The sequence below is a fragment of the Dendrobates tinctorius genome, unplaced genomic scaffold (assembly GCF_039654945.1).
Source record: "Dendrobates tinctorius isolate UK_male_01 unplaced genomic scaffold, ASM3965494v1 ptg000070l, whole genome shotgun sequence".
Classification (NCBI taxonomy): domain Eukaryota; kingdom Metazoa; phylum Chordata; class Amphibia; order Anura; family Dendrobatidae; genus Dendrobates; species Dendrobates tinctorius.
Genome location: NW_027361738.1, coordinates 69,685,455 through 69,708,505, shown reverse-complemented (window position 1 = coordinate 69,708,505; position 23,051 = coordinate 69,685,455). Strand labels below are relative to the sequence as shown.

At 42.4% G+C, this 23,051-nt stretch overlaps 1 protein-coding gene across 2 annotated transcripts in view; it reads left to right on the top strand.

Moving 5' to 3' along the window:
• PLXDC2 (plexin domain containing 2) overlaps positions 1-22,684 on the top strand; it is a 674,841-nt gene extending 652,157 nt beyond the window's left edge. For both annotated transcript variants that reach the window (XM_073581846.1, XM_073581847.1), the window contains exons 13-14: positions 17,923-18,083; positions 20,630-22,684. In XM_073581846.1, the coding sequence (XP_073437947.1) occupies positions 17,923-18,083; positions 20,630-20,746 (278 nt within the window). In that variant the 3' untranslated portion in view covers positions 20,747-22,684. The remainder of the gene's footprint in view (positions 1-17,922; positions 18,084-20,629) is intronic.
• Positions 22,685-23,051: the final 367 nt, after the last annotated feature.

Below are 23,051 nucleotides of genomic sequence, written 5' to 3'. Positions count from 1 at the left end.
CATTCCCTATACAGGCTCCGCACCTGTCGCCGCACGCGTACCTTAACGCCCTTGCTCACCCTGACCCTAAACCCTCACTGGGGAATGGGTCCGTGCGGAGACTAATCCCACCACTGCACTAATAACACACATGAGGAAAGAGACAATACAGGGGAAACACCACTTAGCTTTGCTCTGCTGCGTGCGCTCCCAGCAACAGAGCCCACCACCTGCGTGCGTCTTCTCCACCCGGATCCATCACCATAACAGGATCCTTCACCTTAGTGCAGCCTTGGAGCAGAGTCCACCACCAGTTGCAGCTGCTTAGAACCAGAGTCCCAGGGATGAGTTCAGCTTCTGACCCGAAGTCGAGCATGCTTGAGTCCAGTTCAGCAGCCAAGTCCCACATGGTGAGTGCCACTCTCCATAGTCGCCACTCCACCAGCCCATGCAGACACTTCCCGCTGACACCATCACTACGACTCCACCACGCCATGCCAGCCCTTCGTCCAGACACCATAGCTGAAACACATCCCCCCCTGGCTAAGCTGCGCAGGACTCCTCACCAGCTCCATCCTTCCTCCAGGCTCTCCAACTCAGAGTGACACAAACTCACAATCACAGGCCGTGATTGCACACCCCTAGCACACCTTTATAGGGTGTCACACCTGATACATGATTACGTGCACAAAAACCTAAAGTGCAATATCAAAACCACCACCGGGGACAGTCAAGACACCTTGGAACTTTCCAAAGTAAAAAAAGTTCACCCAGTGCAATTTAAAACTGTCAGATCATGACAGTTTCCTCATGGATTGCCCTGTATTTAGCTCCATCCATCTTGCCATCAACTCTGCCCAGATTCTCTGCCTCTACTGAAAAAAAGCATCCCCACAGCATGATGCTGTCACCACCATGTTGGTTGGTGGGAGTGGTATTGTTTAGTATTAATTTTACACCGCAAATACAGTTTTTCATGTACCCCAAAAAGTTCTACTTTGGTTTCATCTAACCAGAGCACTTCCTTTCACATGCTCGCTATGTCCCCAAAGTTTTTTTGCAAACTGCAAATTAAATGAATTTTGGCATGCTTTCAAAAATGGCTTTCTTCTTGCCACTCTTCCATACAGGCCAGTTTTGTGGAATATATGACTAATAGTTGTCTTTTGGACAGATTCTCCCACCTGAGCTGTGGATCTCTGCCTCTCCTCCGAGAGATTGTGGGTCTCTTGGCTGCTTCTCTAATTAGTGCTCTCCTTGCTTGGGATTTTAGTTTAGGTGGACGGCCATGTCTTGGTCAGTTGGCAGTTGTGCCATACTCCGTCCATTTTTGGATGATTAATTGAACAGTGCTCAGTGAAGTGTTTAGACCTTGGACTATTTTTCATTACTTAAGCTTGCTTTAATCTTCTCCACAACTTTACCCCTGACCTGTCTGGTGCGTTCCTTGTTTTTCATGTTGTTGTTTGGTCCTTAATTTTATTAAAGAAACTGCTGAGGCTTTCAAAGAACAGCTTTAGTTATACTGAGATTAAATTACACACAGGTGGACTCAATTTACTAATTATGTGACTTCAGGGTCTTATTTAGGGATTTCAGACTACAGAGGCTGAATATAAATGCACCTCACAATTTTCAGATTTATATTTCTAAAATAATTACAAAACCATGTATCATTTCCTTTACAATTCACAAATATATTCTACTTTGTATTCGTATGACACATAAAGTACAAATAAAATACATTAAATGTTTGTGAGTGTAACATGACAAAAATGTTGAAAAGTTCAAGGGGTATGAATACTTTTTCAAAGTACTGTGTGCTTTCAGAAGCCAACGATTCAGCTGCCATTGAATACATGGAGAGAGAAGTTGGATCCATTATTTTGCGATTGGGTAGCCAAAATGTTTGCAGCTGTGTTGCCCTTCCCCAAATAAATTGCATAGTGAGCAATCAATGGGGTAAGAAACGGGCATAGAAATGGAAACCAATAACCAGAGCTTTGTAACAAAAATTCAGCAGTGTGATGGGGGCTCATTTAACTTTGCTATGGTGCCATCTTTCATCCATGATTCCCACTGATTAATGTCATAGAGGTTTTTCCTTTATCATAAAACATTCTCCCCAATCTCACCCATAAACAAGAGTGGAGCTAAATAAAAAAAAACACCATCTCCTGCTTTGGAGGTTCTTACAATCTTTCCATGGGCAGTCTCTTTAATTCAAGGAGGACTTTAGATTGATGTTAGTGGGTCGCCCTCCCAGGGCCGTGGGGTACTCTGTACCGGGCCGGCGTCGGCGGGATGTGTCACAGCAGCGGTGACCCGGTCCATGGCCCTGGGCGCCCAATGTAAACAGGGGAGATTGAATGGTGGAATGAATGGAATAGTTTGTGACGCCACCTGTGGTGTTCGGCAAGTGAGATGTTGAGCCGACGCTGCATGCAGATCCTCTGGGGCTGGTGGTGTGTTGCAGCCAAGATGGTGAAGCTCCCCACAGGTGGAGCTGTAGCCCCAGGGCAGTGTAGATGTAGGGGGAGAGGAGAGGCACAAGCGGTGTAGAAGCTGGTACCCAGATGTAGCGGTGCTGGGTGCGTTGGCGCAAGAATGAATGGAGGACACCAGGGCTTGTAGTTCCAAAGCTTTACTCACAGTCTGTAGTACACACAGGTGCCTGCCTCCGTGCTGACTTCTCCTGGTCAGGGACTCAATCAACCTCCAGGCCAGATGGAATGCTCCCTTCCAACACTCCGCCAACATGTGCCTTTCTGAACGTCTCCTCTTATAGCGCCTTTAAGTGTGAAGCACTCCTAGTACTGAGTTACACTAGAGTGCCTCCTGACAGATGTTCCCAAGAACTCTACTTGTACGGCAGACAGCTGTAGCCTGTTTCGGGGATTCCTTACTCCTGAGTCCCTTCTCACTATCAATGTTTCTGTTGTGCCCCCAAGTCTTAGATGGGAGTAGTGCATTTACAGCCACTACTCCACAGGTGTCTGCTGTAGAACCATTAGTGTCCATACAACCTCGGGAACCGGGCCCTGGCCTTGCGCTTAGAACTTCTAGGCAGGGTTCTTCCTCTAACCCACGTCCTCTATTCCCTTTTACTCCTACGTTCCATACTAGTCTTTCCGTCTTATGGAAGATCAGGTTTCGGTTCAATGTCCTTCTTCTTTCCTTTCCTGTGCCAGCAGACCGAGGTCACTGAGATCTGCTGCAGCACCTCCTTCCTCCATCCCGCTCTCAGAGATCTTCTGTCCTCACTCCTCTCTGACTCCCTCTAATCCTAAACCCTCTCGCTCTTTTATGTATTCTAACTCCACCCGCCTCCCAGCACGTTTCGTGTTCCAAGCAGGGAGCCACCAAAGGTGCTCTGCTACACTCCAAGCAGGGAGCCGCAATGTGGCTTTGCTCAACTACAGTGTTGTGTGGGATGCAGGTGTTGGAGCATGGTCAGGAGCCTACAACTTACCTGGATGGTGGGGCACCACACCTCAGGAGGAGGTGCAGTACCTCTGTGGCGACTGAGCCTCAGGGGCACCACATACCCCCCGTTAAACAGCACGTCCGCGGGCTGCAAGGCAAACAAAGTTGACAATACAGGAACATACAAAATTTTTGTAATGCTGAATAAACATTTCTTATACTAAACTTCCCAATGTGGGAGGCATGATTTCTTGAACGTTGCAAACAGTTTTAACTAGCTATCTAAATTCAAAATTATGCTATCTAATTTAAACTGCTATGGAAGCAACTCGATATCAATTCACATTTCTCTAGCAACACATCTCTGTTCTGTTACTTTACACATTCTCTTACTTTCTTATATGACAACCGCTGGTGTTTGGTTCATCACCTGTAACTTCAATTCTTTATTCACATTCAAGGCAATTGTATTTCAAAATTTCTTTAGTATATCGTTTACTAAATTTTGACATCTGTAAAACATTCACTGTATTCCTTTCTCAACTATTCTCCATAAAATCTGTCATTAAGCATTATCTCTTTCTAGCTTTCTGTTTCAAAAATATATTAACCATTATCAATAAGTGCAAATAATAGATACGGGTCTGGCCAACATGTCTGGAAATGTCCTTATGCTGAGGTAATTCTTCCTTCAAGAAGAGAGAGTCCTATGTAAAACCAAGAGAGTGCACCTAAAGAGGTGCAAACTTTATACAATAACAGTTCTGGACCATTCAGCGTTCATGATCTCTGCAGTTCAAGTGTGAAGGCTGCCAATACAACTGGGCAACAACTGGAAAAACAAAACTAATCCATGATGGTCAAAATAAGAAACAAAAGGCACAACGGTGCAAATACCCTCCTGGGCAACGAGAGTTATTGTGAAGAAGCATCTTGACTAATTGTTGTCCCCTCCTGGGGTTTCTGGACTGGAACTGCTTCTAGGGGAAATACTTTGGGTGGCTTCGTCTTGTTCCTGGTTGCCTGCCATAAGCATGAACTCTGCCTCCCAAAGGGAGAGATAAGGACTGGTCGGGGTAATTGAAAGGGCCATGGAAATGTCAACTGCCCGCGGGGGCGGCATATCTGCTACCACCGATGGCACTTCGGCTGCAGTCCGCGACTCAGCCGGTGTTGACGCTGCTACCTCGGAGTCCGATTCTTCTGACTTCTTTTCCCTTTCCATCATGGCGTTCTGGTGTTCTTCTTCCTGTCTCGTCTCTTTTCCCGCCACTGGCTTCCGCTCCTCCTTCTGGGGGCGGCGTCCTCTTCCAACTCCTCCATACCAAGCCAGTATACGAACCCCTCGGGGGGTGGGTCATGTCGCTATCGCATAGTAATTCAGGCAGGGGAGGCCCAGGACAGTTTGCGGTCTTTTCTTAGGACCTCCCATGTCATCACGCCCTTCTTCACCGCGCCAGCGGCCATTTTTAATGTTCATTTTACAGTCTATTAAATTGGGTCTTCGGCACATCTTCAAAAACTTTAAGTCTTAGGCACACAGAACCCGATGGCATCAGGTCTCGTCATCCTGTTCGTGACGCCAAGTTGGGTCGCCCTCCCAGGGCCCTGGGGTACTCGGTACCGGGCCGGCGTCGGCGGGATGTGTCACAGCAGCGGTGACCCGGTCCGTGGTACTGGGCACCCAATGTACACAAGGGGAGATTGAATGGTGAAATGTAGTTAATGGAATAGTTCGTGACGCCACCTGTGGTGTTCAGCAAGTGAGATGTTGAGCTGATGCTGCATGCAGATCCTCTGGGGCTGGTGGTGTGTTGCAGCCAAGATGGTGAAGCTCCCCACAGGTGGAGCTGTAGCCCCAGGGCAGTGTAGATGTAGGGGGAGAGGAGAGGCACAAGCGGTGTAGAAGCTGGTACCCAGATGTAGCGGTGCTGGGTGCGTTGGCGCAAGAATGAATGGAGGACACCAGGGCTTGTAGTTCCAAAGCTTTACTCACAGTCTGTAGTACTAATAGATCACAGACTGAATATGAGTCAACAGTGTGATGCAGCAGCAAAAAAGGCAAATGCAGTTCTAGGATGTATTAACAGAAGCATACAGTCTAGATCACGTGAAGTCATTATTTCCCTCTACTCCTCTTTGGTCAGACCTCATCTGGAATATTGTGTCCAGTTTTGGGCACCACATTTTAAAAAAGACATCAACAAACTGGAGCAAGTTCAGAAAAGAGCGACCAGAATGGTGACCGGTCTGCAAACCCTGTCTTATGAGGAAAGGTTGCAGGATTTGGGAATGTTTAGTTTGCAAAAGAGAAGACTGAGAGGAGACTTAATTGCGGTCTACAAATATCTAAAGGGCTGTCACATTGTAGAAGGCTCAACTTTATTCTCATTTGCACAAGGAAAGACTAGAAGCAATGGGATGAAACTGAATGGGAGGAGACACAGATTAGATATTAGAAAAAACTTTTTGACAGTTAGAGTGATCAATGAGTGGAACAGGCTGCCACGAGAAGTGGTGAGTTCTCCTTCAATGGAAGTCTTCAAACAGAGGCTGGACAGACATCTGACTGGGATGATTTAGCGAATCCTGCTTTGAGCAGGGGGTTGGACCAGATGGCCCAGGAGGTCCCTTCCAACTCTACGATTCTATGATTCTATGAATCTATGATTCTACACACAGGTGCCTGCCTCCGTGCTGTGTTCTCCGGGTCAGGGACTCAATCAACCTCCAGGCCAGATGGAATGCTCCCTTCCAACACTCCGCCAACATGTGCCTTTCTGAACGTCTCCTCTTATAGCGCCTTTAAGTGTGAAGCACTCCTAGTACTGAGTTACACTAGAGTGCCTCCTGACAGATGTTCCCAAGAACGCTACTTGTACGGCAGACAGCTGTAGCCTGCTTCGGGGACTCCTTACTCCTGAGTCCCGGCTCACTATCAATGTTGCTGTTGTGCCCCCAAGTCTTAGATGGGAGTAGTGCATTTACAGCCCACTACTTCACCGGTGTCTGCTGTAGAACCATTAGTGTCCATACAACCTCGGGGACCGGGCCCCGGCCTTGTGCTTACAACTTCTAGGCAGGGTTCTTCCTCTAACCCACGTCCTCTGTTCCCTTTTACTCCTACGTTCCGTACTAGACTTTCCTTCTTATGGAAGATCAGGTTTCTGTTCAATGTCTTTCTCCTTCTCTCCTTTCCCGTGCCAGCAGACCCAGGTCACTGAGATCTGCTGCAGCACCTCCTTTCTCCATCCCTCTCTCAGGGATCTTCTGTCCTCACTCCTCTCTGAGTGACTCTCTGACTGACTGACCTCTAATCCTAAACCCTCCCGCTCTTTTATGTATTCTAACTCCACCCGCCTCCCAGCACGTTTCGTGTTCTAAGCAGGGAGCCATCAAAGGTGCTCTGCTACACTCCAAGCAGGGAGCCGCAATGTGGCTTTGCTGAACTACCGTGTTGTGTGGGATGCAGGTGTTGGAGCGTGGTCAGGAGCCTCCAACTTACCTGGATGGTGGGGCACCACACCTCAGGAGGAGGTGCAGTATCTCTGTGGCGACTGAGCCTCGGGGCGCCACATTAGCCAAACCCAATTTTGGTTGGACCAGTTGACCATCTTATTGGTAGACATATGTTGAGAAGATAAAATTTTAGGGCAGTTTAGATTTCATCTTTGGGTGGAAAGCCATCACCAGAGATGTCTGACAGCGACTTACTCCGTTCTCCCCAATTCAAATTTGTATGCGTGGCTTGGATACCAGTCACCTGTACGACCTCTTGGTAAAACACATTAGAAATTGATTAAATACACTGTCATTTATCTAAGTGGACATGCAGATAAGCGTGCCTTTTTTAGGTGTAATAATAATAATAAATATAATAATATATTTTCCCAGATCACCACTTTCCAGGCTTATAACCACAGTTGTCATTCAGCCCCATACAATTTTGGTACAACTTTTTTAATGGAGTCATAATACAACTTCTATTGTTAATGGAGCTTTGTTCTACACTGTATGAATGTAGCTTTGACTTTACTAAGAACTTTTTCGTAGTATACACACGTGTAGTAGTCTATGTAATGCCGGCGGCTTCATAATATCATCAATATATTTATTATATGCATTTTATTTCCTTTATATATATCTTAATTTATTAATTGTCTTTTTTATTTTAATCACTGTATCAATATTTCATCTGTCCAGATGCTCCTCTTATGTGTTTGCATGATGCATAAGATACGGTAAGTACATTAGGCTTTGAAAAACGCAGGACATCCATACTCCAATTACTTTTTTGACATTCCACCCAGTTAGTTAACCTTTAATTTATAAGACCAGCTGCTCAATAACGATTGTAATAAAGTTTTTCCCTCCAAGAAGCCTCTAGGAACCAGTTGCTATTCTCATACTTAGGAGCTGTCACTTGATATATGTGGCATCGCTTATTTTCAAAGTTGACAGCTTTGTTTATTGTCTCGGCGAAAACAGATTGAAATCAATTTCTCTTGAGAGGTGTAACCTTGAGGTGAACGATTCGAGCTCTGATTATGGAAATCACCACTTATTTTTTTGTTGCTTTCTTTATAGTTATTATTTTTTATGACTTTTGCGCTCTTCATTTTATATTATTCTTGATTATTTTGTGCAGCCAATTTCTGATTCCGTTAACCAAATGAATGCGCCTCCGGTAATTTGGTCCTTGTTGTCACCTTGTAGACATTTCCTGTGATCACAGGCGTATCGTGGACCGCGCTGACACTTTGAAGTGACGGGATTGTCTTACTACTAAATACAAAAAAAAATACCACAATAGATTACAGTGATTTCCTCTTTCGTGAGCAGATCTTCAATCTATGACATGCCGAGTCCTCGTTGTTTTATTCTTATCTCACTGTTTTTAATATCTCTATCAACTGGACCACAGAGAATTGCCTATTTGGATTAGTGATAACTGTGGAGAGTATCAGAAAACACTTGTGGTTCACAATATTTTCTTTATAAAGTAAAAAGAAGGATTTAGATTGAATAAGCAGATTCATGTTTTGTAGTTGTCCATCTTTTTCGGATAAAATTAATCTTTGCGGAGGAGAAGAACTTCCAAGGGAATTATCATATAAAAGTTCATGTTTATTTCTACATTTCCAAAAAAGTAGTGAAAAATTCTCTAGAAAGTAAAGTCCAGTGAACATAGGTGTAGCGTGTGTAAGGCTTAATAGCGGCACACAGATGATGATTGAGATTGGTGCCATATAGTTCATGTTAGGGCTGGTGGAACGCACCAAATAATAAAATAGTAAGGTGCGTTCGCAGCCCGGGGTCGATCGTGCAGGGCTGGTAAACTGCTGCTTAGTAATTGCGGAAGTATAAAGCGGTATACAAGAGGTCACACGTGGGTTAACTTCACCCAGTGTGAACAGAAGCGAACTCTGTTACGACACAGAGCTTCGCCACCGTTGAGCATAAATGCCAGAGCCTGTTAAAATCACAGCACTCGGCAAGAGCGCACTCAGTTTGCGGTCACAGAACTCAGCCCCAAGGACATGAGGTGTGAGTCCCTCTAGACCTACTGAGCGCACGGCGTCGCAGCTACAGACGCCACTATAGCTGCTGACTATGGTGGAGTGTCAAGCACATGCACCGTGGCGTGAAGAGCCACCAGTGGACACTGATGTCAGTCTCAGACTCTACCTACACCTAAGCCTGGGCGCTTAACAGGCTAGGCTGCACAACACATGCGTACCAGGGTAGGGGTTTCAAATGAGTCAGTCACCAGAGACATTCATACATGCATACAACACTCATTCCTCATAGTCTGGTAATGCAGTCTATACTAGCGCATGGCCGATCGGCCATGCAAACCTTTTATGGCCGTGTCCTTCCGAGACTTTCTTGACCTTTCTGATGGTCCAATCCGAGCTGGACAAGGACCTGTGCATGTGACCTCCGATCTCCAATGAGAGATCGTCCCATGGACATGCTCAGTGGACCGAAAGGAGGACTTAGTCCCTGGAGTAGCTCGCTGCTGACCAGCATGCGTTGCTATAGCTGGACCAGAGGTGGCAGCAGCAACCAAACCCATGGAGCTAGTCAGGGCAGAGCGCCGGGACCGATGAGTCTGCTGAGCAGCCTCCTCTGCGGCTGGAGAGGAATGGGAGACCGCCAGAAGCAAGGCTCGGGATTCCCACTGTGCATCGCCAGGAACCCGACGCGTAACAGTTTATCTGTCATGCTCCTCTAGGATCAATGCCTCCATGCTGAAATAATGTGATAATATGGCATACTGTGGAGAAACAGCATATACTCCATACAGCTCTGTACAACACAAAGTCTGTCTCACAGGGTAACTCCAATCTTTAGACGATATCACCTATCCATTGGCAAGGTGATAACTTGTTGGTCATGGGGGTCCAACCTCTGGGACACTCAGTGATCCCAAGATCCAAGCTTTACAGAGTCCCATCTGAAAGGAGCGGACAATTCTTGGCTTTTTATGGCAGCTCCATGGAGATTGAATGGAGCATTGGTAGTAAGCATGTGAGGTGGCCAGGGTGGTAGTCATGGCGAGGGGCTGCTGTTTCGGCTCACCTTGGCAACCCGCAAAGAAAACATACCCATTTTACTAGGAAGGGATGCAGGGCATAACTTGACCCCAATACACCCTTACAGGCATACTTCTTTCCTTGCTATTCAGACTACAATCTGCATAACTCCATTCTCGAGATTGGTGAGGTTCTCAAAGGTTGTCCGACTGGCAAAGAGAGATGTTATAAATTAAAACATAACTTTTAATCTAATAGTGTAAAACTGGATAAATCATACAAAAACTCAGTGATAAAGTGCAAGCAGCACATGTGGGAGACCATAACCAATCTGGTGGGTACTTCTTAGTAGCCTTACTTGGGGACTGACCTTGTAAGAGCAGGAGCAATGCATGGGCATGACAGGGGATATTAGAAATTGCCCCTATGTCCATATGGTCATCTTCCATACTCCTGTATACCTGCAACCTGCAGTAAAGCTCTACAACCGTGGTGAGAGCAAACCATTTCTTATTGAGCACTGGTAACGTCTTGCACTTGCACTTTATCACTGTTTTTTTGTATGATTTATCCAGCTTCTCATTATTAGATCAAAAGTTCTGTTTTAATTTATAACATCTTTTCTTGCTAGTCAGACATATTAACTGAGAGTATTTACAAGTGGGTCATACAGACCATACTATTGCTGACTCTGTTCTCAAAGGTTGGACCAAGTTTGATCAGCAAGATATCACCTATCCTATGGAAATGTAATAACTTCTTAAAGGGGATCTGTCAGCAGGTTTTTGCTACCTAATCTGTGAGCAGAACAATGTAGAGACAGATACCCTGATTCTAGTGAAGTGTCACTTAGTGGGCTGCTTGCTGTAGTGTTCATGAAGTCACAGCTTTATGAGCAGTATAACATCACTAGAAGACTAGTAATCAATACGCCAGGTAGTCTAACCCCGCCCCCACCACTGATTGGCAGCTTTCTGCTTATGGGTAATGCACACAGAAAGCTGCCAATCAATGGTGTGGTGGGCAGGGTTATACAGAGCTCAGCATTCAGAGAACTGCTAGATCTGCACCAGATAAATCAGGTATTTTATAAAAATGACAGCAAGCAGCTCAGTAAGTGACACATTGCTGTAATCAGAGTATATGCTTCTATATCATACTGCTCCCAGATGGATTAGTAAAACCTGGTGACTGATTCCCTTAAAGATGGTTTAATATGGCAGTGTGCATAAAGTCTTAACATTCAAGTCAGTTTGATTATGACAATGTGGCATATACAGTTGTGCTCAAAAGTTTACATACCCAAGCAGAATTTTTGCTTTCTTGGCCTTATTTCAGAGAATATGATTGATAAATCCAAAACTTTTTCTGCACTCATGGTTAGTGGCTGGGTGAAGCCATTTATTGTCAAACTACTGTGTTTTCTTTTTTTAAATCATGATGACAACCCAAAACATCCAAATGACCCTGATCAAAAGTTTACATACCCTGATGATTTTGGTCTGATAGCATGCACAGAAGTTGCCACAAATGGGTTTGAATGGCTTTGAAAGGTAACTTCCTCACCTGTGACCTGTGAAAACTGCCAAGAAAATTGTTTGGGATGCAAAGAAAAACCCACAAATAACTTGAGCTGAAATACTGGAGTCTCTGAAAACTATCGGCGTGGCTATTTCAAGGAGGCACTTGAAGAAAAATGGGCTGCATGGTCGAGTCGCCAGAAGAAAGCCAAATGACCCTGATGAAAAGTTCATACTCCATTTATTAATACCGTGTATTGCCCCCTCTAAGATCAATGACAGCTTGAAATCTTTTGTGGTAGTTGTGGATGAGGTTCTTTATTTTCCCAGATGGTAAAGCTCCCACTTCTTGGCAAAAAAGCTTCCAGTTTCTGTAAATTCCTGGGCTGTCTAGCATGAACTGCGTGCTTGAGATCTCCCCAGAGTGGCTCAATGATATTGAGGTCAGGAGACTGAGGTGGCCACTCCAGAACCTACACTTTGTTCTGCTGTAGCCAATAACAGGTCCACTTGGCCTTGTGTTTTGGAATGGTGTCATGTTGGAATATCCAAATGTGACCTATGCGCATCTTCCGGGCTGATGATTGCAAATTTGCCTCCAGTATTTGCTGATAACGTGCTGCATTCATCTTTGACAAAGTTTCCTGTATCTTTGTAGCTCACACATCCCCAAAACATCAGTGATCCACCTCCATGCTTTACAGTAGGAATGGTGCTCCTTTCATCATAGGCCTTATTGATCTCTCTTCAAATGTAATGCTTATGGCCAAAAAGTTTTATTTTGGTCTCATCACTCCAAATTATCTTGTTCCAGAAGTTTTTATGCTTGTCTATGTGCTGTTTTGCGTATTGTAGGCGAAATACTTTTGGCATTTGCGCAGTAATGGCTTTCTTCTGGCGACTCCGCCATGCAGCCCAATTTTCTTCAAGTGCCTCCTTATTGTGCATCTTGAAACAGCCACATCACTAGTTTTCAGAGAGCCCAGTATTTCAGCTAAAATTATTTGTGGATTTTGATTTGCATCCCAAACAATTTTCCTGGCATTTGTCACAGGTGAGGATGTTACCTTTAGTAGCCATTCAAACCCATTTGTGTCAACTTCTGTGCATGTTATCAGGTCAAATCACCATGGTATGTAAACTTTTAATGATGGTCATTTGGATGTTTTGGGTTGTCATTACGATTTAAAAAGAGAAAACATAGTAGTTTGACAGTAAATGGCTTCACCCAACAACTAACCATGAGTGAGAAAAAGTTTTGGTGTCATCATTCATATTCTCTGAAAAAAGGCCAAGAAAAAAGCAAAAATTTGGCCTGGGTATGTACACTTTTGAGCAAAACTGTAAGTCAATTTTAATATTACAAGACCAACAGTAAAAAAGTAATTTAATAAAATAAATATGTTGGCCTCTCAAAGACCAAATAAAACCCTCACGTAGGCTTTGTTTTCACTGATGTCATAACTTTTTCTTTTTTTTAAAAAAAAAAAAAAGGATAGATGTTGGATTCTTTATGATCTAGCATGACCAGTCTGAGCTGTGGTGTACAGACACATATTCAGAGGACAGCAGGAAACAGGACATTGAAGGAGAATGACTTGCAAAAAGGTCTAGCCATGAAAAAAAAAATTCAGAAGCCTGCAACAGCTTGAAACGTTAAAAAGCATGATCATGTCCTTTTTTATTTCCAATGATTTGGGATTATACAAATCTGTTACAGTCCATCATGATTTGGTAAGATTTCAAAACAGAAAAATAAAGGATGCTCTCTCCTGAATTGTTTGGATGGAACTGGGTCCTTGTTCCAATGGAGCTGACGCTTAGTTCTAATCAATGTACACAGGACTCAGGAAGAAAAGGTGGCACCAAGAACCCTCCAATTGAGGTTTATTATATTTTCTCATGTCCAATATTCACACCACTCTAGGTATAATGGAGAATAGCAATGTTTCAGGTATTTCACCCTACATCAGGCTTCTAGGGATGATGAGGATGCTGTACTTCTCTTCACCGTTTCTGATCTGCTCCTTGGAGAATCCCACTCCAGACCGGGGACTTAATACTACAATTAATGTCCATTGCTTTATATTCCTTTGTCTGATGAAGGGGCGGGGGTGATATCCGCAACGCTGCTGTAAAATTTTATATAGTGCAGTGTGAATTTTTGACATGAGAAAATATAAATAAATCCCAATTAGAGCATGGCTTTTGTGATATTGTCATTATGTTCTTCCAGTTTATTGTCATCCATAATGGCTCATTATTTTTCGTCATGTTCTGTTTTCACTTATCATAGAATCGTAGAACCCTAGCTGGAAGGGACCTCAAGGGTCATCGTGTCCAACCCCCTGCTCAACGCAGGATTCACTAAACCATCTCCAGCTTTCCAATTTATTTTTTGTCCGATTACAATTTATAGTTAGCAACTGAACACAATCCAACAGTCTCTTTTTTGCCGGAATGTCCCACTGATAGGACAGTAGAGAAGTGGCGCTTAGAAAGATTTTTTTTTTTAAGAATGGAAGGTTTTGTTTTGGTGGGGAGGGGTGGAACAGGGTTGAGCTTAGAATGTCCCACAAGTAGGGATCTGTATGTTGGTAATTACATTCTTTTTCAGAATCTATGAAATATTTCAAATTCGAAAAGGCAGGACAATATTTTAGAAATGATTGGTTTTCCATATTAGACATTGTGGTCCACCGATAAGCGCATATGCTCTAATAAACCAGGACTTTATTGCTAGAAAATAGAAACATCATTCAAAAATTGATTCTGAGTCTACAGTGTTACATGAAGCAATCTTCTCCCTGACTTACATGTTACTCAGACGTGTTCTTTGCATTTCAGATTTCTATTCCAATAGATCACTGTGGTGGAGAGGTTTAGAGAATTACCGTATTTGGTTTAGAAATATGATTTTTGTTGAGGCAATTGAAATTTTAAAAAGTTCCATAATGAACTTGTTTGTATCAAGCCAGGTAGATTATATTATAGAATAGTCTAAGCTGTTTAAATCTGTGTCTTGCCCGACAACAGTAAAGCATTAAGAGTGGCTTTTTATAGACCTCAGTTCGGCTTAGAGAGTTTCACTATAGATCTTTGCATCAATGTGTGTTTTTTTTTTTTAAGTTTGCTTAAAATTTGAAGAATAATGCACATACAGAACATACATGGCTAGGATTTTGTTCACCTAAGACTAAGATTTAATGCACCCAGATAACATCTTATTGGAGCATGCTCACTCATCACTAATTAATACCTTTTTAAAAATGGCTGAGATCCCCTGATTCTTCCTCTTTTCCATTTTGATCTGTGTCAGTCTATTACCGAGATATTCACATTTGTTTATTCTGGAGCACACGGTGTGAAATCTCTGCTTACAGCCCAACCCAGATGCTGCCAATCCAAGCTCAGCAGCATGTGAAACTGCTAGATTAGCTGCTGAGCTGTGATTGGTATCGGTTAGGGACGGCGGAACGCACAAAATATAAATAGTAGGAAGTGTGTTCGCGGCCCAGGGTCCACCGTGCAGTTGGTGTAACAACCGCTGCTGAGTAATGGCAGACTTGCTATATGGCGGTATACTGCGCTCGGGTTAAACGTCACCCGAGGTGCGCAGAGCGGACTCTGTTAAACTCACAGAGGCGCTTTAGTATAAATAAAGCATAAACGCCAAGCCTGTTAGCTTCACAGGTCTCAGCTGGCGTGCACACACGGTATATGGTCACAGGACACGGCACAAGGCAGAGGTCGGTGTGCGTCTTGACCTACTGTACCGTGCGTGCGGCGTCGCTACCGCGGATTCCGGTAAGTGCTGCTAACTGCAGCGTGGCAGAAACTACTGCCGCTGTATCGGATGCCGATAGGGGTTTTAGAAGAAATCTTTTCCTGAACCTTTTTGTTTTTGCTTCCATTTGATAAGAGCAACTTCAATCAGGAAATCCTTCAAAGAAGTGAATTGCACTTTCTTTTTGAAAAATGTGTTTCGAAACCTGAAGCAGAAAAAAAAGACTGAACATATGAAGAACAGCAAAGTGGTTTTACAATACGAATGAACAGGAACAATTGCGTTTTGAGTGATTTTCAGGCATTTTTTTTTTAGCTATCCTGTTACTATTTTACAATCAAGGTTTTATTTGTAAAAAGTGTGAAAATTGTTCTGACAGCAAAAAGGTTAATCAAGTGGTAACTTACGCCATTCCATTACTATTTACAAATTTTCTGCAAGTATGGGCTTTGCTCCATTCTACATTATTCATCATTCTCTGGCCTATGTAAATATTTTAGACGTTGATCAATTACGACTTTGTAAGGACAATGGGAGTGTGTGTACTGTCTGCAGGGCAACTCTGCTGATTTATGGTGAAAAAAGATGAAATCTCATTTATTATCTGTGTAATTAAGGCGCTCGCTGTGTCCAAATTGCTTTCAGATATAGTTTGTTTACACAACTGCAGGCGATAAAACATCGGCTAATGAAGCGTCGTCTTCACTTTTTTGGATGATGGAAGAATTTTTATCTTACAAGTTATATGACAATTTATGTTTTTATGCTACGGCGGATTTATCACTACTATTTGTGTCATTAGTTTTTAAAGCAGATGTAAGGTGTCATGTGTTTAAACTAGCAATTAAATAGGAAAGAAATATATATTGGCCCCAAAGGGACATTTATATGTGACATTAAACAACGTATTCATATACCCTACAAGTCTTGGCAAAACATCCACTTAAAAAGTTTGTCTGGAAGAGCAACTGATGGGGACATTTATTATTTGTACTTTATTTTGTTAGGATATTCTTAGAGAAATGTATTTGCTGTTTATTTTTTGCTTTCTTTTGCCTCTTTTAAGCCTCTTATTTAGATATTTAGATTAACACAGCTGTGTTGCAGGGGGGGGGGTTTGCGCTAAAAATGAATTGCTTTTCAAGTAATATTTAAAACATTGTGATTTTGCATAGATTGAGGAGAAATCCTGGAAAAAATATATAAAGTTTTACAGTGATATAGAATATAAACTCTTAGGCCTTGATTCTTCAAAGCTTTTTCACACGAATTCTTTGAAAAGTCTCAAAACTTTTTTGCAACCCAAGGCTATATCAAAATTTTGAAACTTTTTACACACCATTTTTGCCCAGCTCTGATTCAGTGAGCAGAGTCGGGGTGGGACTGGGTGTGTGCAACTCTAGCTCGTCAAATTTATGACAAGAGGTAGCATTCCTATGTCAAAAATCTTACTCCAGTCTTTGACTGGAGTAAGATTTGTAGCATGGTGCTCATGAACGTATGTGCTCCATGACGCCCTGTTTTGATCAATCGCAACCTTAGTCTTTGTTCACCCACTGTGGCCACTGTGCATTTTTTTGCTATGGTTTTCCGAAGTCATTGCAAAGACTCATATGTTATGATTCACACCAGTCTCAATGAGGCACTCATAGTCATGTAATTCATTAAGTGTACCACTTTATGATTTAGGCGCTTCTGTTACCCATCATGCGCTGCCTCCAGAAAAGTATGCCATTGTAATATGATGTATTTGTTGGGTATCGTGACGTCGTGTCTCACCTATATCCCACTTATTCTACGCCCATATTGGCAAAGCTGGTCGGGACCGTTATGTAAATGCAAAAAGTAGCAATATTTTTGCACATCTTCTGAGCTGAGAAAAAATATTGCAACTTAAAATGTGTTTATGCCAGATTTCTGGCATAAACATCTTTATGAATAGACCCCATAGTTTTTATCACAACCTTCAAAGCCTTAGGGCCCGATTCATCAAAGCTTTTATGCCAAAAAAGTAGCGTAAAAGCCTTGAATTTTTGGAGCAACTTGAAGTTGTGCCAAAATGTTGCAACTTTTGGTTTTTCACACCAGTTTTTTGCCGAACTGGGAGGAGCTTGGGCAGGACAGGGTGTTGCGGTGGCAGTGGGACCCCACTGCTCATATAATTCACGGCAAGTTGTGGCATTCCCTATGCCAGAAATGTCACTCCAGTCACTAACTGAGGTAAAAGATTTCTGGGGGTTGTGCACAGAGGCACAAACCACTTGTCAGATTCATTGAGGGGCGTGCACGTCTTCATGAATCAGCAGCATCTCACGCCACCACACCCCTGACCGGTAAAAAACTCGCCAGTCTTGATAAATCAGAGCCTGAGTTTTGTAAATATTGTTAATGAAGTTTCGGTCTCATATTACATCATGTTTGATGAGTAATAAAATCTGACAGAATCAATAGCTAAGTCGTTGGGGTTTATCATGCAATGGGTCCTACATTGTGGCTTTCATTGTAAACAGAAACCACCACAGAGGTGTCAACAGAGACCAATGTATAGTTTTACATTTTCTATTAATAAATTAGCATGTACCAGAGGCTGCAATGTATAAATGTGCCATATTTCATAAAGCAAAGTTTCGTTCTTCATTCTGTCTTGTCGTGTTTTCTTCTCACCTTGCAGCTTCGACGGATGACAGTACAGCGGAGAAGCAGCGCGGGTCTTTGCACACGGGATTAATTATAGGAATACTTGTACTCGTACTGGTGGTTGTCGCTGCCATCCTTGTAACAATTTACATGTACCATCATCCAACATCTTCTGCAAGTCTCTTTTTCATTGAGGTAAGTTAATTATATTTCTCTTAAACGGTTAGGCTCCTGGAGCCTTCACAAGACTCCGCTCAATTAGAGACCATTTTCTTACCTGCATTAAAAGGGGTCGAGTGGTTTTGAGAAGTTATTAGAGATGAACCTGGTCGGTCGGAAGTCCCAGTCTAGAGTGGACAGGTCGAAGATGTGAAAGTGGAAAGAAAATGACCAGATAGTAGGCAGTGCTGACGGTCCTCGGGGTCTCTTTTCTTCTGCTGTCACAGCTTCAACCTATTCACTCTAGGCCGGGCATGAACAGGCATGATCTCCCAGCATGATCTACATTTCCTATGCTGTTCACTGTAAGGCAGGACTTCTGGCTGTGACCATGTCTTGACGTCATCACATCATGGATGTGCAATGCACAGTGATATCTGAGGCCCGGTCACAGTCAGATGTCACAGTCTAGAATGAACAGGTCAACGTGGAAAGAAAATGATGGCAGGCAGTGCTGTTGATCCTAGGGTTCTCTGTTTCCTGCTGTCGTAGCGCCAACCTATTCACTCTTGGCCGGGTCTTCGGGGCACAAAGAGGCCTTCAGAGGTCACTGTACGATTCATGTAATGAATCCATCGGGAATTATGTCAAGACCGCCAACCAAGCCGTTCAGGAAAAAGATCGACCGGCATTTTCCTGAAGCAGCTTCACATTAAACATCTCAGCAGTTCTACAGGCATCAGAAAGATGCCAATGTTCACGTATCGTTAAAAAGGAGATTTTCCAGAAGCTGTTTCAACGGGAAAATTTGTCTATATATTAGGGGGACCATCATTTTATCAGAATTATGTCATGTACAACACACAAGCTCCCTCTGACAAATATATTTACTGTGCTCATGGAAACCTTACTCACATAAGACCTACACGTCTTGATCTGACATGATATTCGAGTCTTCTATGTGCTGTCTAAATTGTAATTATGATAAACATATTCCTGTGCCGGGTTCTCAGATGGCACAATATACCAAAACATGTTTCTTTCATGAACATCAGATCTGTCTTTTGCTGGATAAAGGTTTTCTATGTGACTTTACAATAGCTTATTAAAATATCTGTCAGATCTTAGTAAGAGTGATGACCTTGTGCAGAATGCTGATCACACAGCACTCCCGAGACCCGAGCTCACTATTTGCCAAATAATCCTTCTTACTATATCTTTAAAGTCACAAGTGTGAAATATATTTTTTTTTTCAAAGAGAACCAGTTACTTTTGAGAAAAGTCATTTCCATAATACTTTGTACATGAGAAGAAAATACTGTAGAGAAATAGAGAATTACCGGTATATATGGATTTGCATTTGAAGTTACAATTTATTTTTGATTTTTACTTGTTTCTTAATTCTCACTCCTTTCACATATATTCCGCTACCCATCCTCATAGGAGTTACGTACTTGTCTGATAAATGTTCCATGAAAGCTTTTTGATTCCCAGTCATTTTTATGATAGGAACCCCCTGAATGTTCTCCTGTCGTAGAGGAAACAACTAGCTGTATTACTACCCCAATGAACAGTGGGGGCTCATAAATTTGTAAAGTTATGCCCTAGGATTTAAGCTAATGGTCCCCGCTACACCTCTTGTCACATCTGTCTTCAACACCCAAGGAAGACTATCAAACACTGTCATAGAGTAGTGCTTACAGGGGTTTTCCACTATTGGCCATTGTTAACATAATAAAATCAGACTGTACTCGCCCTGCCCTGGTCTAGCTTACAAAAGAAAGAGTAAAAAAAACTAAAAGTGGCAAATTTTTTGCACACCTCAATAAAAAAATGCCATTTTGGGTACATTTCTGATTTCAAGGGATGGGAGGCCTAGATGTCTTGATAATGTAAATTTAATTTGACGAGTTGAAATACAAAGTGCCCCAAAGTAGAAGCCACCACCGCATGGTGGTGGTCCTGGAGTTTATGCCCTTTTTGCTCTCTCTGTGTTGCATCCCCGTCTATCAGTGAGTCATGAAGTGGTCATACAGACTAGATGGATGTCAACCGACCTTACCCACATTGATTTAGGAGAAAGAAGGGTTGGGTATTTTTAGATTTTCAGATGTTCGATATCTTGGATCTCACAGCAGATAAGTTGTCAGATGCTTACTCCTCCTCCTCGCATTGAGAAAACATATATGCTCAGTTGAATCAAGCGTACTTGTATATGGGAGGGTTGTGTGGAACAGCTGTTGGTCGAACAATAGTTTGGCCAACCACTATCTCTGCCAGGTTTGCGCTTCATAGACAGTAAACATAGCCAGAAGGATGGCCACTTTTCATATGGTCCACACATCAGTGACTTCATCAGGATGTCCATCCAAAGCAACAGAAATAGAATTTGGACAGAACTGCCCAAAATAAGTCAGATGGAATCACTTTGTCCTTTTTGTCCATCTCGAGGCACAAAAGTGTGGCCATTGCCTCTTCAGTCAGGGTGGATAATATGAGCTTGTAAGTTGCCATCAAAAAAATCACCATATCTTTTTATCTTATGAAGAGTTTTCAATCATTTCACATTTATTTCTTTACAGAGACGCCCTAGCAGGTGGCCAGCAATGAAGTTTAGGAGAGGATCAGGGCATCCTGCTTATGCTGAAGTAGAACCTGTTGGAGAAAAAGAAGGCTTCATTGTATCAGAGCAATGCTGAGGGTTTTTTTTGGAACAATGCACCAGTACTGGTTTCTGGTGAAAGACGTTTAATTTTTGCATATATTTTCCAGGAAAAATAATGCTGTGAGCTACCTATATCCATAGACAGAACGACTATTTTTCATGATCATCGATCGAGATAAAAGATTCCTTTGCTCTGAAGTTCGAGTGCCACTCACGGTAGTCTTCCTATTGTGGAATCAAGTAGTACGTCCTGGGCAACATAGCTGGACAACAGTAGTCAGCGGACAACGACTCTTCTACTGGCTTCAGAGGAGACTTTCAACAAGAGATATATATATATGGAAATTTTATGGACAATTAATGGTGCAGCCTAGCAAATGCTAATGAGCGGGCAATGCAACATGTTAGCGTTGAATTATGAAGGGTTCTGAATAAGGCATTTATGAAAACATTTTTACAAACCGTGCACATAGACATCAATGACCCAGATACGTGACCATGATACAAGTGGTTTATTGCTGTCTGCTTAGTATTGTGCTTTTATCTAAATATTACAAAAGTGGCCAAAGTGATTCTTATTATTTATGTCCCAAAATAGGTACACCCGGGTGGATAACCTTTATAAGCACTGTCATCAAAATTTAAGCTGTATTTGTGAACGAGTATGTGGGGGGCTGCAGACGATGGGTAACATTTACAAAGTTAGGACTATCCAATATTTCTATAACCAAAAGTATCTGGCTAAAGAAGAGAGACACATCTAAGCATCACAAGATAAACCAAAAGCAAAAGAAAAATGGCGCTGCAAAATATCTCACTCTTTTATATAAAATTTATTAAATATAAAATATTATTGTAACTAATTTTGGAAAAAAAAAACCCACAGTATGTTAATGGAGGGCTAACAAGAAATCTACCAATGCTGCAAGCAGTATATCATTTTGCACACATTTGTTGCAGTACATTCTCTAGTGGTCAACATCAAGTAAAAGAGTGTAGGATGAAAACTTATTGGTGTTGTAGAGCCCTGTTAGGTGTATAGCCCTGCACTTCAAAACGTGTTTCACCCTGCTTCATCAGGTGGCGTGCCAAAAAAAAATCACCTTCATGCTTTTTTTTACATGCCCCCTGATGGAGCTGGGTGAAACACATGTTGGGGATCCACATTACCACTATATAAGTTTGCATCCTACACTCTTCTACTTGATTTATAACGTTGACCACTGATGAATGTACTCCAATAGATATGTGGGCATACTAATTAAATAGTGCTTATGTATCTTGGAAAGTTTCTTGTTAGCCCTCCATTGAGTTAATCTGTGATTATTTAACATAATAATCAGTTATAATATTTTTCATGTAATAAAGGTTATAGACATTTTGTATCACCGTTTTTCTACTGGTTTGTCTTGTAACATTTACAAAGATCTTGTGTTTCTCCGATGTTGGCCGCATATAGTGTTGACCTCTTAGATCACGGCGCTGTCCATGGTGCTGAAAATGATCTTGTGGATAGGTAAGGGTTGTAAATATCTGCACTGCAGAAGACATGACTGGAAGGAAGCCAAATAATTATTGATGAGGTATTAGCATACTCTCCTTTGCAAGAAGAAAATGAGTTTGCTTGCACGCACGTCTTCATCTCGGCAGGTTGAGATAAAACCAAAAAGCTCTACCATGCTTCATCTTTTCTGAATGTGACAGGCCAGTCTTTGTTCTATTATTTTCTTTCCAAAGTTCCATAAATTGTTCAAGATGCATGCTGTGTAGTAGAACCAGTCCCCTCTAGGGACCCTAACAGTACATGTATATGTATTATGACCGTAAACTTACCACTGCAGCCAGTGCTTGAAATATAAAAATCAAATCAACCGATCTTTGCAAATGTTGCCCAAAGTCTTCTCAGGAATATTTCTAGAAATGCTACATCTTCAACAGGTCAACTTATAATAATAAACACAGTGTAAACCTACAGATGTCCGCCTTATCTTTTCGCCTGGTTGCATGTCGTGTATCTTCATGGGTTGGTATGAATGTCATATGTACATATTCATGGAACGTATGCAATGCTATTGTTCGTAATTAAAAGGTTATTTCCCAAAAACTTGCTGATTGTTATCGGTCCAACTGTTGGAACTCCAACAATTCTGAAATTGGAGTGGCTGCACCACTTTGTGAATGGAGCAGAAGTGCTCATGCGCGACCTACGCTCCATTGTTTTTCTATGGGGCTGCAGGAAAAAGTTGATTGCTGTATTTGGAAGTCCCATAGACAATAAATGGTTTGCAGGTCACTCATGCACACTCACGCTTCATTTATTATTTGGCTTGCAGAGCTCC